The sequence below is a fragment of the Myotis daubentonii genome, chromosome 14, assembly GCF_963259705.1.
Source record: "Myotis daubentonii chromosome 14, mMyoDau2.1, whole genome shotgun sequence".
NCBI classification, from domain to species: Eukaryota; Metazoa; Chordata; class Mammalia; order Chiroptera; family Vespertilionidae; genus Myotis; species Myotis daubentonii.
This window is the reverse complement of record NC_081853.1, coordinates 58526114-58542771: the sequence shown is the minus strand read 5'-3', so window position 1 is coordinate 58542771 and position 16658 is coordinate 58526114. Positions and strand designations below refer to the sequence as shown.

The following is a 16658-nucleotide window of genomic DNA, read 5'->3' as shown; positions in this document are numbered from 1 at the left end:
GCCTTTGGCAAGAAAGACGGGGGGTGGGGGTGGGGGTTAGAAAGGTGAAGGGGGCAAATGGTGATGGAAGGAGACTCGACTTGGGCTGGTATGAACACACAATATACAGATGATGTTATTATAGACTGTATATCTGAAATCTATATAATTTTATTAACCAATGTCACCCCAACAAATTCAATAAAAAAAATGACAGCAGCACTGTGTACAATGAACAAAAGGGTCTGTATTAGGACAGTTACACTCAGGGAAGAGAGGTATCTGCTCATCAAACATGGAATGTTGAAGAAACAGTGAAATAAATAGACTCGGAGGGCGGTGGGGCCGGCTCAGGCGGGACTCGAGGCCTCTGTGGTCAGCTCCAGGCTGCAGAGGCCGCCATGCCCACACTGGCTTCCTCCTGGACGCAGCACAGCTGTGCCCGGGGCACGGAGGGTCAAGGAACAGTACAGTCGGCCAGCTCACTCCCCACTCTCCTCAGTGATCTCTGTGACAATGTCTATCAGGCTCTGGAGCCCGAAGATGTAGCCAGCATCCTGGCCCTCGTGCACGACGCTGTCCTCGCCGTACAGCCGGCAGGTGGTGTGGGCAAAGTCAATCATGCGCACGTCCACGGAGCTGGTGCTGAGGGGCTTGAAGGCGTAGGCCCCCGCCGACTCGTCGGCGGACTCCTCGGACAGGTCCTCCAAGTCCTCCGCGTCCGAGTCCAGGGCCACCTCCGGCCGCTCCTTGCCATCGTAGATGATGAGCAGGGAGCTGGAGTAGAAGCGGTAAGACTCCTGTCGCTCCAGCACGGCCTTGAGCTCCGCCAGCTTCTTGAGCACAGGGCCAAGGAGCTCGCGGCGCAGGTACCGCCCGTTGTGGAAGAACTGGAAAAGCGCCTCCTTAAAGCCCTGCACCGACAGCTTCCGGCCGTGGTACTTGTTCATGAACATGAGCTGCCCACTGCCCGCTTGGTACACCTGTGGGAGGGAGACCAGCAGGTCAGGGCTGACCACCACCTCAAAGCCGGGCCCCTGGGGCGTGGCTGGGATAACAACAGCCCTGCATCAATCAGAGTCTCTAACCTGTTGAGTCACAGGAGACGATGTGCTTGCCAATCAACACCCAGGATACAACCCTCTGACGTGGGTTCTGCCCCCAGCTCTGTGTTCAGTATATGGTTGATGGAGAGGACCTAACCCTCTTGCCTTGCCCACCCCCTCCTGTCCACAGACTTTGGACTCGGCCAGCCAGGCCAGCCCCAGAGGGGATGACCCAGGCATGCGTGCTTTCTTTTCTAATCAGAAAGTGTTAGTCAAATCTGGTCTCTTTTGAGAAAACGTAGGGCTATGCCAAGGTAGGGGGGCGGCAGCCCACGCCATGCACCAGCTTTCCTCACCTGCATGCCGCACAGGCGCACACCAATGACCGCAGAGGTGCTTTGCTGGCATTTTCGGATCTGGTTGGCTGCCTTCTCCTCTGAAGCATCGTCACCATGCTGGCGTGTCCCCATCTTGAGGTCCAGGACACAAGGTACCTCATATCGGGAAGTGAGGTTCTCCAGTAAGATAAATTCTGAGCGGTTAAGGAAAACACCTTCTAAAGAGCAGGTGCTCTGCAAGGGCCTTTGGCACTCCACTCCCAGGGCACAATGCCTGCACAGTGCCCAGAGAAGCCCAACACGACAGAGGGCCCACCAGTCCTGCCATCTCCCACACAAGGAGACCAAGGCTGACAACTGGGCTAAAAGGCACTCAGACTGTGGGCTAAATCCCCAGTGGGGTGTGCAGGAGGCAGCCGATCAATGATTCTCTCTCATCATGGATGTTTCTTTCACTCTCTCCATTCCTCTCCGAAATCAACAAAAAATATATTTAAAGAAAAATAAATGTGTCTTTCCCAGCTGCATACACTAAAAAACGTCTAGAAACAATGACCAGATGCATGATCCCCCCCAACACAACATGAAAATGAAATTAAAATCTCAGGGACCATAAACAGTTTTATTGGAATACAGCCATACTCATTCATTTACTATTATGGCTGCTGTCATGCCACGACAGTTGTGACAGAGTATGTGGCCTGCAAGACCTAACGTATTTACTATTTGGGCCTTTAACTGGAAAGGTTTGCAGCCCCTGCCTCAGAGGAATGGTTAAGTTCACATCTGGAGCCGGAAACATACATGACCGTGGACTTCTTTCCAGAAAGTAAGACATATCGCTTCTCAGCCTTTTGGCTAAGATCAAGTGCAGAAAGTAAGACAGCTATTACAGACTATTGTGACTGTGTCCAAGGGACTCAGGAGCTTATTTTAAAAGTCTCCTACTGGCAAAGGTGTGATAATTTGAGCATCAATAAAGACAACTGCAATGAACGGAAACATGTCAAATATGTTTAAATTAATGGATTAATACTTATGCTAAAAAACTCACTGGAAACGTTTGGAGGATGTCAAGAAACCAACTCATTATTCCAAATACATCTCTAATAAATGGAAGGATTTAATCTGCTTTTCCTATATAAAGTATACCTCAGGATAAGCACGTAGTTAATGAGGAAAAGTTTTTCTTTATAGTAGGATTCCAGCTTATGAATGAAGGAATGTCAAAAGCAGAAAGTCACCTAGTGAAAAAAACAGATCTAAGGACCCATACAAAAGAAAAGGCAACTGAACACCATGTTTCCCGGTGGACACCATGTCTGAGGCTCTGGTCCCCACCCCACCCCCACCCCAACTGAACCTGAATCTGATCAAGCCTGTAGATAAAATGATCAACTTAATGGAAACAGAGGAGACGGAGTAACATGTAAGATACCGAAAGGATGTAATCAGTAAGACCCAGATAGTGGGAAACTCTAGGAGACCCAATTTCTTCAACAAGAAATTTCTAAGAAAAAACAAGAAGGGTACTCAGAAAACCTTACACGTCAACCAAAAGCAACACGTGAACCTCATCTACATCCCCCTTCAAGGAGACTATCAACACAAAGCTTACTCAGGAGACAATTAGGAAACTGGACTGAAACTAGGGATTTCATAGGAAGGAATTACTGCCCACTTTTCCAGGAGTAGCAATAGTAATAATGTTTTAAATACCCTTATCTCGCCCTAACCAGTTTGGCTCAGTGGATAGAGCATCAGCCTGCGGACTCAAAGGTCCCAGGTTCGATTCTGGTCAAGGGCATGTACCTTGGTTGTGGGCACATCCCCAGTAGGAGGTGTGCAGGAGGCAGCTGATCAATGTTTCTCTCCCATCGATATTTCTAACTCTATATCCCTCTCCCTTCTTCTCTGTAAAAAAATCAATACAACATATTTTAAAAAATATATAAAAATAAATAAATAAATACGCTTCTCTCTTAGAGATGCATGCTGGGTGTACACAGGGGCAACGCTACACCTGAGACTTGCCTCCGAAACAGTTCAGTTGTCGGTGCTGGGTGTACATAGAAATGACATAGGTGGGTTTCCTGCCGAACCTGGGTAATTGGTACTTAAAGGTTCAACATGTATTATTTTTAACAGGTTTAAATTTTTCCCTAATAAAATGTTAAAAATAAAACACACTCCATTTTTTTTCCCCACACACACTCAATTCTGAGGAATTTCCCCCCATAGGATTAAAAAAAAAAAAAATCAAGCCCAGCTGGTGTGGCTCAGTGGTTGAACATCGACTCATGAACCAGGAGGTCATGGTCAGGGCACATGCCTGGGTTGCAGGCTCAGTCCCTAGGAGGGGGTGTGCAGGAGGCAGCTGATCAATGATTCTCTCATCATTTATGTTTCTATCTCTTCCCCTTCTCCCTTCCTCTAAAATCAATAAAAACATATTTTTAAATAATCAATGAGCACATAGCTTGGTGGGTAAGAAGGGAGATAAAAGCGGCCTGTGCTTGCCTCATGGGTCAGCCTGGAGAAGGGGATAGGCAGGTCAGTCTGCCCCACCTGACCCTTGGCAGGGAAGCTGTTTGGGGACTTCTGTAGGAGTCTCAAATAGGAACCTGCCCCTTGCACTCTAGGCTAAAGGCCTCCTGATGCAGACTGGTCCCTAACTAAGAAGCTGCTCATCCCCCAAAACCTCTCAAACCACATCCTCATTTGCATTCCCAGCCCGGCCCTTGGCCTGAGGGCAGTGACTTTGCGCACAGCTGGCACAACCAGGACTAGCAGCTCACACCCTTCTCTCCCAGCTCCAAGGGGCCCCTCACCACCACCCCTCCCCCAAGACAGAGACGCTCTGTAAACAAAGGATACTGTACTGGTTCCGATGCTTTGCATTCTCCTTCATTCTCTGTAACTGTTGCTGGTGACACTTCATGCTCCAAGGGTTATAGTATTTAAGCTGGGAACTTACATTCCCCTTTTTCTCTACACTGTAGTACAAGACTTCAGATTTCTTGAGCCACTCAAATTCTTCTTCTAACTTATGGCTATAGAGAGATAAAAAATCAATAAATCACATTGTCTTATCAAATTCAGGGCCAAAGGAAGCACAAAGGAACTTTGTAGAGTGATGGGAAGTTTGATGTCTTGATATGGTGGTTTCATTGTACATATCAAACACTTTAAAAAGGTACATGTCACTGTATGTCTATTATACCTCAGGAAAGGTGATCTTTTTTTTTTATTAAGAGGCCAGCTCACTGTTTTTCTACAGTAAGGAGAACCTACGATGCAAGAACAGCCTTTGCCTCCCCACTAGCCCCACAGGCAGCCTACACAGCCTTCTTCAAGGCAGTACCACCCTGGTTTCTGGTACGTGCAGGTTCCCTGACTCCGAAAGCTGGAGACTGGGGAAATCGAAACTGAAACTCCATGGCCATAAGCCAGCCTACTAACTATACTACACAGGCCTCAATTGGTATGTTTACAAACTCTCCAAGGTGTGGCACTCAGAAGGCCCCGCCTAGGTGGAATCCTGAGTTGAGGGGATGCCCAGCAGACCATTTTCTGCCACTATCAGTGACCAACCTGAACCCATGGCTGTCTTAGGACAGCTACATCCCCAGGGTGCAGCACGGGGACTGGCACTGAGGAAGGGGACTGAAATCCTTCTATAGCTGCCACCACAGCCACTTCTCCAAACGTCACAATGTAATGCAGAGAAGCTACGCATGCCACTGAGTGACAAGGCACCTACTAAGTGCATGAAGTGCATCCTTAGGTCCAGGGCACTGAGTTGCAACTAGGATCCCCCGCCACCTCCCTCCCAGAGTTCAGGGTTCCCCTCAGCTTATACCCACCTCTTCATTTTCTCCTCCTTCCAGTGCTGCCGCACCCAGTCCTTGGGGGTCTTCTCTGTTTCAAGGACATGATGTTTTTTGTTTGTCCATCTTAGGAGCTTACTTTTTGGTTCACAGTCTGAATTGTCTACACTGTCCACGGCTCCATGGTCCCCTTTTAAGGGATATGCTATTAAGCACAAGTTCCTGTCTTCATCTTCATCAAAGCACACAGATACCACACCTAGAAGGGGGGTAAGGAGCAGAGAGGACTATTAATTGCACAGAAGCAGAGAGAACTTTCAATTCCACATATGTTATAAATAGCATGATTGTAACATTTGTGGTTTTCTCTTACCCTGTTCCTTAGTCTCTCTGTTGCCAGAGGCCCCAAACTCATCTGCAAACCTAACAAATATCAAAACACTAGAAGAGATGACACCACACAGACAAGCAATTAAGGAGCAAATACAGCCGAGGCTTCCTCTCTGATGCACTCAACAAGGCAAGAGCCAAATAATTACAAGACACGCTTTTCCATCATTGAAAACGTTTATTAATTTTTATGTAATCCTTCTACTCCTAAGAGAGGTGGAAAACATTTGCTCTTTGTATCTTGTGGGGATTTTTAATGCCCTAAACAGAAACTCCAATGGCCTCAAGGCCTGCTTTATAGCAGAGCCTGAACACGGGAACACAGGTGTGCCTGAGGGGGTAAGAAGCATCCAAGGGTAAGGAGAGACTGGGCAAGCAAAACAAAATAAAGGAGCAAACAAAACAAACCACACGGCACAACAGACACCCTAGCAGAGGCTTCTTGCAGCACCCCCATACAGGTGGGCGCCCCAAGCCTCTGTCCTTCTCAAAGGTTATTTTATTGGTCTCTTGAGATCTCATATCACAAAAGAACAAAATAAACACAAGGCAAATAGGGTTGGGCTGGGGGTACAGATGGTGGTGCCTGGAGAGCAGCTCTCTCCCCCTTCAGTCTCTAGCACCTGCGTGTGTAATCAGTCAGTCTCTGAGGAGGGTCAACTGGCAGCATTTCAGCAGGTGTCGACGAGCGCCTTACAACCGACTGGCTGGACACCTTTCCTCCCAGACCTCTCTGGCCCAGGATCACTCAATGTGCTCAGTCCTTGCTGCCCGCCCGCTGCAGGGGAATGCGTGCTCAGAGAGAGACGACACTGCTGAGGTGGTCCCCGGCTCTGGGCGCACAGGAGCCGGGGCGGGGATTCAGGGGCCACACTTCCCTGTGGCCATGGGGAAAGAACCAGGGGAAAAAAAGGGGCAGGGCGGCCAGCTAACAAAGGGCCTTTGGCTTTGTCCTGGAAAAAACAACAGAGAAGGACCAAGTGAGGGCCCCCAACTCTCCCGCCCCCACCACAACACACATGCATATTCAGAACAGAGAGGTGCCCAGCACATTCTGTCTTCAAAGAGTGTGTTTCAACAGTCCCAGAAGAGCCTAAGTTGTTCAAGAGTCTTTTGTTTAATCAGACAATACACATTTTACATTAATTTCCTTAATGGATTCATCCTTAATTTACAAAGAATCCCACCTCCCCAGGAAAGAACACACCATGCTGGTGGCTGCTGATGTCCCCCCAAAATGCGTTATAAAAAGGCAGAGTCACCATATGTGAATCGGAAGGTTGCTGTTAACATGGCAATTTCAGGGACATTCCGTAACTGGGCTTCAGCTAGTCAGCACAGGCCTCCCACTCTGCATTCCATCTGACTCAACCTGCTCCCGAGCCTACCTAATCACCAGGGCTTCTGGTTTTCTGGAGGACAAAAAGCCGGCCGCAGTATTCTGGGCAAAATCCTCCCAGAGTCTTCCCCCGCTGTCCCTCCATGGAGACTATGGGTTACTGCGATCAAGAGACACTTGAACATAAAACACAACTACACTTTCACCAAAAACCAAAATAAACTCAAAGCAATCCACAAAACAAAAGACAATTGAGCAATCTTACCAGGGCTTGAAAACTGAGGGTGTGAGGTGCTGGGCTGAGGGCCAAGAGGAGGAGGAGGCGGAGGGAAAACACAGGGTGAGTGGGAGGGGTGAAGGCTCTGGGTATGGCTGCCACGGAGGTCACCACGCCTCACATCTCCTTGCCTCACATCTCCTCGCCAGGCGCTGGCGACCCCTACCAGCAGCGGGGGCTCACCTTTGTACTGGGGAGTGAATCTGCGCATCTCAGCTGGGAGAGTCTCGTAGAACTGGTGCTCCCTCGGGACCAGGGGCTTGCACAGAGTCGTCTCGTTGAAGCGGAGCACACAAGAGTGCCCCCCGACCTGGTGGATAAAGGGCTCCAGCAGGACGCCCTTGGCGCGGGGCTCCACGTCCATGGCCCTGAAGGCTGGGCTCATCCTCCAGGGGCAAGCAACAGGGAGAAGGGGGAGGCAGCAGGGCCCAGCGGCCAGAGCGTCCTCCGTCTGTCTGTATTGGCGTGTCTGGCCTTGGCTCCTTGGTTGCACACGACAGGACGCTCTGCGGGAAGCAAACAGTGGCAGGAGTTGGAAGTGACCTGGGAACGGCATCTGCCTTAGAGCCGCATCTGCCCTGAAGCCCTCCACCTCCAGCAGCAAGACAAACAGACTGAGCTCACTCAGAGTGCCGGCCCACATCACCCTCTACGCCCCGCCTCCTCCCGCAGACACAAACAAAGCCTGCTGGGCGAGGCCTACACGTAGGGACTGGACTGACTCTAGGTGCCTCTAAACAGCCCTTCTTAGACAGTGCGGGGCAAAACGTGAAGCCACAATGAGGGAAAGTCATCATTTCAAACCTAATATTCCGATTAAATCTTACTATTTTCTAATAAAATTGTTAAACTGAAGGTAACTGATGTCCAAGTCTCTGTTAATTATATATTTTTCAATAAACTACTTTTTAGATAAGTTTTACGTTCGAGACAAAATTAAGAGGTAGAGAGATTTCCCATATAACCACCTGCCCCCACATATGCATGGCTTTCCCATTATCAACACTCCCCCCCAGTGCAGCACATTTATTACAAATGAGAGGCCCGATGCACGACATTCGTGCAAGAGTAAACCTTCCTTCCCCAGCTCCTTCCGGCACCCAGACCTGGGCTGCTTCCCTTGGGCCGCCTGCAGGCACCCGGGACAAGGCTGTCTTCCCTCCAGCCCCAGCTTCATCAGGAAGGACGTCCGGAATGACGTTCAGTCTGATTATCCTATTACCCTTTTATTATTATAGATTATTATTATAGATGATGATAAACCTACATCATCCTAGTTTACATTCATGTTCACTGTTGGTCATTAATTAGGTTTTTATAAAATGCACTTAAAGGGAAAAACTGCTTCCACGCCAACTAGTAAGATTTGCTTCCCCAGGGCGTCCAAACACACCGCCCCTATCCAAGGCCAAATACATGCCCCAGCACCCTTATTAGCGGTGGAGCTTGGCCTTGCTTTAATGATTAACGTCTGTATCTAAAAACAACTGATCAAGGCTGCCCGACTCCCTTTAAAAAGATACAGTGTTCTAGGTCACCAACTATTTTTATCAGTTCTATCCTGATCTCCAAAAGCTGGGACAGGCCTTTAAACCAAAGCTGTACTCCCGGGGCAATCACAGCTCGCTCCCATGCTGAGGGCAGGGCCTGACAGCTGACTTCACATTCCCAAACACCTGGGTCGCAGCAAAGCCCTCCTCTGTGTAACTGTTAACAGTGTTAGGGCAAGTCTGTTTTCTGTCTGTAATTTACGGACTACAGTCACTCCTAGCATTACTTCCAGGGCTTGGGCTACCCTTCAGTTTCCGTACAGGGATTCTTACTGAGGACTCCTCTGGTTCCCATGACTCCCACAGAGATGGTGGTGGTGAGGATGGCCTGCGGGAGATGTGTCCACTGCCCTCTAAAGGGGGTAGAGCCCCTATTATGTGCCGGACTCACTGCAGGATCAAACCTCATTTAGTCCTCACCATACCTTCTAAGAGGTAGATGCTACTCTCCCTGTTGCAAACAATGAAGCTGACTCGGGGAGGGAAGCAAACTCATCCACAGTCAGAGACAGTAAGGCACAGCTCCCCAATGAACCTCACGCTGCTGGATGCTCCCACATGGCAGCCACCAGGGCCAGGGCCTCTGCCTTGGCATAGCACTCCTCCGTACTTGGGACATTCAGCGTGTCCTACGAGAGTGCTTTCCCTATGTATTTATAGTACCTATTTATAAAACACGCCATGCGCCACTGAACACAAGGGTACATTCTGAGAAATGCATCAGTAGGCGATGTTGTCACTGTGTGAACATCAGCGTGCACTTACACAAACCTGGATGGTACAGCCCACCGCACCCCTAGGTTGTATGGTACAGCCTATTGCTCTAGGCTACAGCCTGTACAGCGTGTTACTGTGCAAAACAACACGAGATTAAATCACACACAAGAGAAAATTACGCGCCCAGCCGGTGTGGCTCAGTGATTGAGCACTGACGCATGCACCAGGAGGCCCCCAGTTCGAGTCTGGTCAGGGCCAATGCCTGGGTTGTGGGCTTGGTCCACAGTAGGGGGTGTGCAGAAGGTGTTCTTATCAATGTTTCTATCTCTTTCTCTCTCTAAAATCAATAAAAACATTTTTTAAAAAAAAGAGAATTATGTAATCAAGAGGCACTGTAAACACAAGATGTATGACGCTGCTGCCGGCAAAACATGCATATTTTTACAGAAAACCTTTGTGCTTTTTTTTTTTAAATAAGCAGAAAGAGTACACGCTAAAATAATGATAAAAAGTACCGCATAGTAAATATATAAACCAGTGACAGTCTTTTATTATCTTGTTAAGCATCATGCACTGTACATAATTGTAAGTAACATGTTTTATACAACTGGCAGCTGGCTTGTTTACACCAGCATCACCACAAACGTGTGGGTAATGTGTTGCACTACAGTGAACATGGCTAGAGGTCACTAGGCGATAGGAACTTTTCACTTCTATTATAATCCTAAAGGACAGCCGTCATATATGTGGTCTGTTGTTACTGTCACTGTGTGGCACCTGACTATATAACCTTTCAGAGTTTACACTGGTGTTCATTTCTTCCTTTCAGAGAAAACAGGCTGTGGACCCCAATTAAACTCAAGGGGTAGGAATTAATAAGCTTCCCTACATGCAAAGTGTAGAAAACCAAAGGTCCTGATTTTTTTAAAATACGTTTTTATTCATTTTAGTAAGAGAGGGAGGGGGAGGGAGAGGGAGAGTGAAACATTGATGTGAGAGAAAACCATTGAGCATTGATCAAGTTGCCTCCTGCACAGCCCCTACTGGGTATCAAGCCTGCAACTCAGGCATGTGCCCTGACCGGGAATCGAACCATGTGACCTTCTGGTTCATGGGTCGATGCTCAACCAACTGAACCCTGCTGGCCGGGGCCAAAGGTCCTGATTTCTCACCTGGCACTACCTTCTCATCATCAGAGTAGCATTCAGGAGGGCATGTGCTCCCAAGACACAACACAGGCCATCAGCTGTAAGGGTGAGCACATTCCTGTCATTCCAGACTCTCTCCATAAGGTGGCGCTCTGATATGCTTGGCCACACAGGCCCCTTCTCAAGATCTGAGGAGGGTGGCTCCCTCTCTCCTACTGAAAAGGCCTGGTGAATAAGAGCAATTCCAAAGGAAACCTACAGACTGACTCATGGTGAGGCTGCTAGTACCCCAGCACAAGCCGGGTACCATAACTATTAAATTGTGACCATCTAAAACACTCCTCATGGGCCAGACTTCAGAAACATAATCCAAAAACCTTTCCTGAAAGTGTACAAAACTACTTTTGTTACCAGAGCAATGCTAACAATACAAATCCCTTTCCACCTGTTCAAGATTCCTTAAACGTATTCAATTCAGAAGAAAACTATCTTTCCATATGTTTCTTATCCATCCCCACCTCCAATGACAAACCTAAAACAAACAAAAACAAGTCCTTTGAGCAGCTCCCTATAGAGGATGGCTCCTGGGTGTGTCTGGAGGCTGAGAGGCCGGGTCGGGGTCCCTGCCTCCTCCCAGGTCCTCAGTGTGCTCACAGCTGCTGGGATGATGTGGCACCTTACCCCTCCCCGCAGCACCCAGCTCTGGCAGTCCCCAGGACACGACTCCCCAGAGAGTCATCATCATCCTGAGCAGAGAGGCAAGAAAAATAAGGCTCATTCTCACCTGAGCCAAGTCTGACGACAGAGGAAACTCCCAGTGGGAGGCGGAATTATACTGCAGTGAGGTGACTGGATTACTTGGAGAAAATCCCCATTAAGTTTTACAGACTTGTTTTCTGATGTCTAAAATAGGAGAGGGCTGGAGTAGATCTCTACTCTGTGGGCTGAGTAATCAAATTAGTGTTTTAATCAAAAAGGAAAAACAAATAAATGTCAATGTACTGCACAAGTAAGGTGAGTCCTGTTTTGTGATTCTTTTATTTCAACTGTGTTCAGTCTCTCTTTAGGAACGTAAGTATGTCTTCACTCTACAACATATTCCCCAGGCCCTTACAGGCCCCATCCCTGCAGGGAAATGAAGGATCGACTTCTCTCGTAGCCTCCAAAGAAAAGTACCCCAAGCACCTGCTCTGCGTCCCCTGCTACTCTCTCCTGTTCCACGTGCGGTTTGAGCAACGGGGTCGCTTAATGGTTTTCAAACATCTGAGTCTAAGGCCTAGTTTCCCAAGAACTTGGGGTAGTAACGGTTACTATGAAGTCCATGCAATGGATAAGCCCTGTATCTAGAGAGCTACGGGATACCATACAACACTGGCTTCAGGTTTACTATGTTTAACTTTCTATATTACCTCACACATTTGTCCACGAAACTATGAACAGCTAAGAAACTCAGCAGGAGTCATCCTGGGCTAGGACAGAGCTTTCTCCCACAATTCACTCCCCTCCATCTATTAAACTGGATTAAGGATCTCCTGGAAACAGTTTATTAATATTCTTAACTTTTAAAATACTACAATTAAAACAGCTATGACTCATGACAGCCCCCGGGCCCCTAGCTCACATACCTAGAATTTCGTTAATGAGGCTACAAACGGGATCTGCTGGGGCTGCGACGCTGCCTCCAGAAAAGCCCCAAGTTTGGGTAGACACAGGGGACAATGTGAGCCCACTAGCCTGATGGCGGGAAAGCAGCCCTCACCACCCGGCCCCTCCTCTCCGTGAGCTCTCGCGTGGCCCCAGAGCCGCTGCCTGGCACTGCACACATCCACCCCCCCACAGCTCTACCACCAGTGTCGGTCACTGGCACTCTCAAACACTGCTGGGAGAAATACAAAAAGTTACCACCACTTATAAAGTTAAACATATACTTATTATAGGACCCAGCAATCTTCCTCATAGGTATTTACCTAAGAGAAATAAAAACAAATGTCTACACAAAGAATTGTTACAAGAGGGGTGGGGGGTGGTCTAGAAGAGATGGGGGGGGGGGACATATGTAATACTTTCAACAATAAAAGATTAAAAAAAAAAAGAATTGTACATGAGAATGTTCATAGAGGCATTCTTCACAATAGCCAAAAGGTAGAAACAACCAATGCCCATCAAATAGGTGAATGAATAAACACATTGTGGTATGCCATATATCTGTATAATGGAATATTCATGAAAAGGAATGTATTGATAGGTGCAAAAAGAAGATTAATCACAAGAACATTATGTTAAGTAGAAAAAGTCAGTCACATAAGATATACTGCGAAATTCCATTTATCTGAAATTCTAGAAAAAGCAAAACCATAGCAGCAGATAAGCAGTTGCCAGGCAACAGAGGTAGGGGAATAGGACTGGCTGCAAAGGGGCACAAGCGAACTTTCAGATGTAGTGAACGTAGTCTATGCAGTCACTGGGACAGTGACTATATAAGTTTGTCAAAACTCATCAAGTTATAGACTTGAAGTTTATATTATTGTAGAGAAATTATACTTCAATAAAGGGAATTTTACTTATACATTTTTAATCTACAAAATTTTCATAATTACGTATTATAATAATCAGAAAATATACTTTGAAAGTATAATGGCAGTGTAACAATTTCTATACAAGTGCACCGGCAGGTATTGGCCTTCCCATCCGTCCCAACGGCGCTCCTGGGCCTCACATTGAGTATCTGGCATCACTTGCACCAAGGTCAGTCTGAGTCACCATCCTGGTCAAAGAAGGGCTTCTTCTCTCCTGTGAAGGTGCCCCTGACGCCAGGGACTTTCAGGGACAGCCATGTATTTCCTCATAAATCCAAGATTCCCAGTCAGGGCACATACCTTGGCTGCAGGCTCCTCCCCAGCCCAGGGTCCCTGGTTGGGGCAAGTGCAAGCAGCAAACGCTCTCACGTCAGTATTCCTGTCTTTCCCTCTCCCTCCCACTCTCTCTAAAAATCAGTAGAAAAATATCCTCAAGCGAGGATTAAAAAATAAATAATAAACACAAAAACATGCTTTAAAACGGCATCACGAGTGTGATCATCTGCTTACTTTTTACTGTGCAAAAATATCTTCAACTGAAGGTGATTATCTTAGGAGGTAAAGCAACTTTAATTAAAGGGGATATTCCTCCCCAGTGCATCCCCTTTAGGAGCCAAACAATGGAAAATTTTCACCTCAGCAAGCGGCCTGGGGAGGCGCAGGCTCCGCCCAGTTGCCTGGATACGTGACAGCTCTGGTGCTCACAGAAGCTCTGGCACCTCCTGCAAGGGCACCAGCAAGCTCATCAGTCAGCGCTGTCCCCTCCGCACACATCCACTGCTCAGGCAGGGGCAGGGCTGCTATCCAAGTCCACCTGTCACTTTCCAAGCCTTGAATCACAAAAGTCTATTACATCTGCTAAGCTCATTTTACAATTATATCAACTCTCGTCCTAGGTCTCATTCATTTGATTTCTAACAATAACTGTGAATTCTACTCTCAAATCACAAAGCCAGTAAACCAACTGGAGTAACAGTTAACAGTTCAAATGATTTTTCCTCCAAAGGAAAAGTTACTAAGCAATCAACTGGCCGATTATGTCAAATATGATAGAACATTAATTTTGCCCACTTTTTAAAAAATATATTTTTATTGATTTCAGAGAGGAAGGGGGAGGGAGAGATGGAAACATCAATGATGAGAGAGAATCATGGACCGGCTGCCTCCTGTTCGCCCCCAACTGGGGATCGAGCCCCGAACCCCGGCCTGTGCCCTTGACCGGAATGGAACCCAGGGCCCTTCAGTCCGCAGGCCGACCTCTATCGACTGAACCACACCAGCCAGGGCTAATTTTGCCCTCTTTTTAATGCTGACAGCGGCTAAAGTTAAAACAATAACATTACCCCAAACCTTCTCTTCCAATACTTAACACCAGGTTACAGGATGCAATTATATAAACCCCACAGCAGCAACCAGTGGAAATCAGCACCTCAGTTCACTTAAAGTGTTACCCTGCTAAAACATGCAAGCACGGCAAATATTTTAAATACTAGAATTCATCAAGATTACTGTAATCATGGTGCTTTGTGGAAACTAGCATAAAACTGGTTCCCTGCAACATTTTTGTTACCGCTTTTCAAAGGTTTCAGTACGTTTTCTTTGGACCACTTTTATTCCTGATCTGTGTACATTTTGCTACCAAAATGTTGTTGCATTTGTTTTCGAAATCCTCACTGGAGGCTATGACTTTATTGATTTCAGAGGAAGAGAGGAAGGAGGGGGACAAACACCCCGTGGGAGAAACACGCCCGGATGGCCCCCACTGCCTTCGGGCGTCAGGGAGGACCCCCCCGCCCCCCCACCTGGCCACCTGGGCCCGGCCAGGGCGCTCCTGCTGCTCCGTCCCCAGCAGCGGCCGGTTCCAGCCCCGGCACCTGCGAGCGCGGGGTCCTGCCGGCCTCCGCGCCCCTTTCACGGCCTCCGCGCCCCCTTTCACGGGGACTCCCCTCCGGGCTCTAAGCATGAGGCCGAGTCGGACCGAGAAGGGAACAGCCCCTTCGGATGCCGCCCGCGGGGGAGGCCGATCGGCCGGAAGAACGCGCCCCCGCGGCCCGTGGGGCTCGGGCTGAGCGGCCACCTCGGAACCAGGCGGTCCCGGCTGGGCTCCCGGTCGGGGCGCGGGGCCGGGCCGCGGGCGCGATCCCCGGGGGGCGATGCTCCGGGCAGCCTGCCCGCCCCTGCCCTCCCGTCCTCTCCTGAAGCCCACGAGCGAGTTCAGAGAGGACGCCCCCGGGCGCCTTCGGGCTCCTCTGGGGAAGGACGTGGCGGCGGCGTCCTCCCCGACGCCCGCTGACGAGTCCAACGGCCACTCGGCCTCAAAATGGCTGCGCCTCGGCCGCCCCGGGAAGCGCACCTGCGGCGCCGGGGCTCAGCGCCCGATGCCCCGCGGCTGGTGACCGCCCGGGTCCGGAGGGATGCGCCCCGAGGCCCGAGGCCCGAAGCTTCCTCAATGACCGGGGGGCCCGCACCCCGCAAACATCCGGGGAGAGACCGCCCCAACAAGCAAGGAAGACCCTGCCCCTCCCGGAACCTGGAGAGAGAACGTCTCCCTCAAATGACCCCGAGAGACACGGCCCCCGAAGCCCCGCGACGCCCCCACCGCCCCCGCCCCCGCCCCCGCCCCGCCGTAACAGCGCGAGCCCCCCCAAAGAGCCCGGGGACCCCTCAGGCCCGGAAGCCTCACCCCACAGCGGCTCGGAGACAGCCTCCCTCAAAGCTCTCGGGGCGACGAAGCCAGAGGCGAGGCGAGTCGGGCGTTACCTGGGGCCTCGGCCAGGCCCGCGGCGCTTCCGTCCTATTGTTTCTCCCCCGTAAAGATGGCGGCGGCCTGGCCGAGCCCCGCCCCCAGCCTCCCTCCCGGCGACCCTCGCTATTGGCTCCCACCAGGAGCCCCGCTCGTGGATTGGGTGGTCCGAAAAGCGCTGTTGCTAGGGTGCCGGGGCTCTCTGCAGCAGCTTCCGGGAGGGGCGGGGCGGTGGGCGGGGCAGGGGCGGGGCCTTGTTACGTTCCCTGGACGGGTGTCCGAGGAGGTCCGTTGGGTGGTGGGTGGACCCATGGGCTTCGTGCCGACGGGTGCGGGGCGGGCTGGCCGCGGGGCGGGCGGGTCAGCCAACCTCACCATCACCCGGTGTCTAAGGGCTCCCCAGGATGCGGGGCGTTCAGTGCCAGCGTTGAGTCATTTGTCAGCAAACTGGGAAGTTGTCCTGATGGATGGACAGAAAGACGGACGAAGAGCGGCTGTGAACGGTGGATAGAGGCGTGTCTAATGTCCAGGCGGACCGAGGTCTGGGTGGAGATGGGCGGGAAACGACGACGCACAGAGGGGTGGTCGGAAGGACGGCCTTCAGGTTTGCTGTGACTGGTGGGTGGTGGCCCCGTGTCCACCCAGGTCCCACCCCGCCGCACGTGGCGGGGCTTGTGTGAGGCTCAGTGTCCTGGACCCGGCGCTGGCCCGTCGGTCTCCCCGGA

At 50.0% G+C, this 16658-nt stretch overlaps 1 protein-coding gene and 1 long non-coding RNA gene across 5 annotated transcripts; both read right to left on the bottom strand.

Moving 5' to 3' along the window:
- Positions 1-130: 130 nt before the first annotated feature.
- On the bottom strand, positions 131-16098 carry IP6K2 (inositol hexakisphosphate kinase 2). 4 transcript variants are annotated; one of them, XM_059664850.1, is made up of 6 exons: positions 15951-16098; positions 7188-7705; positions 5230-5452; positions 4241-4416; positions 1382-1557; positions 131-962 (listed from the first exon to the last, which is right to left on the bottom strand). In XM_059664850.1, the coding sequence occupies exons 2-6, from the start codon at positions 7582-7584 to the stop codon at positions 462-464; spliced, it is 1473 nt and encodes a 490-aa protein (XP_059520833.1). In that variant the 5' UTR covers positions 7585-7705; positions 15951-16098; the 3' UTR covers positions 131-461. The 4 variants fall into 4 exon arrangements, with proteins under 4 accessions (XP_059520833.1, XP_059520832.1, XP_059520830.1 ...); XM_059664849.1 differs by having other exon boundaries at positions 15874-16071; XM_059664847.1 differs by lacking the exon at positions 15951-16098 and having other exon boundaries at positions 7188-8211.
- LOC132215902 (uncharacterized) lies at positions 1967-4233 on the bottom strand. Its single transcript, XR_009448632.1, has 2 exons — positions 2257-4233; positions 1967-2208 (listed from the first exon to the last, which is right to left on the bottom strand). It is a non-coding gene; the product is annotated as an uncharacterized LOC132215902 (long non-coding RNA).
- Positions 16099-16658: the final 560 nt, after the last annotated feature.

Coding starts and splice junctions, on each gene's coding strand:
- IP6K2 (XM_059664847.1), bottom strand. CDS start 7,842: ATGTGGGCCGGCACTCTGAGTGAGCTCAGTCTGTTTGTCTTGCTGCTG. Junction 4,417..5,229: donor AAGGAGGAGAAAATGAAGAG/GTGGGTATAAGC, acceptor ATCTCTCTATAG/CCATAAGTTAGAAGAAGAAT. Junction 963..1,381: donor TGCGCCTGTGCGGCATGCAG/GTGAGGAAAGCT, acceptor TCCCTCCCACAG/GTGTACCAAGCGGGCAGTGG.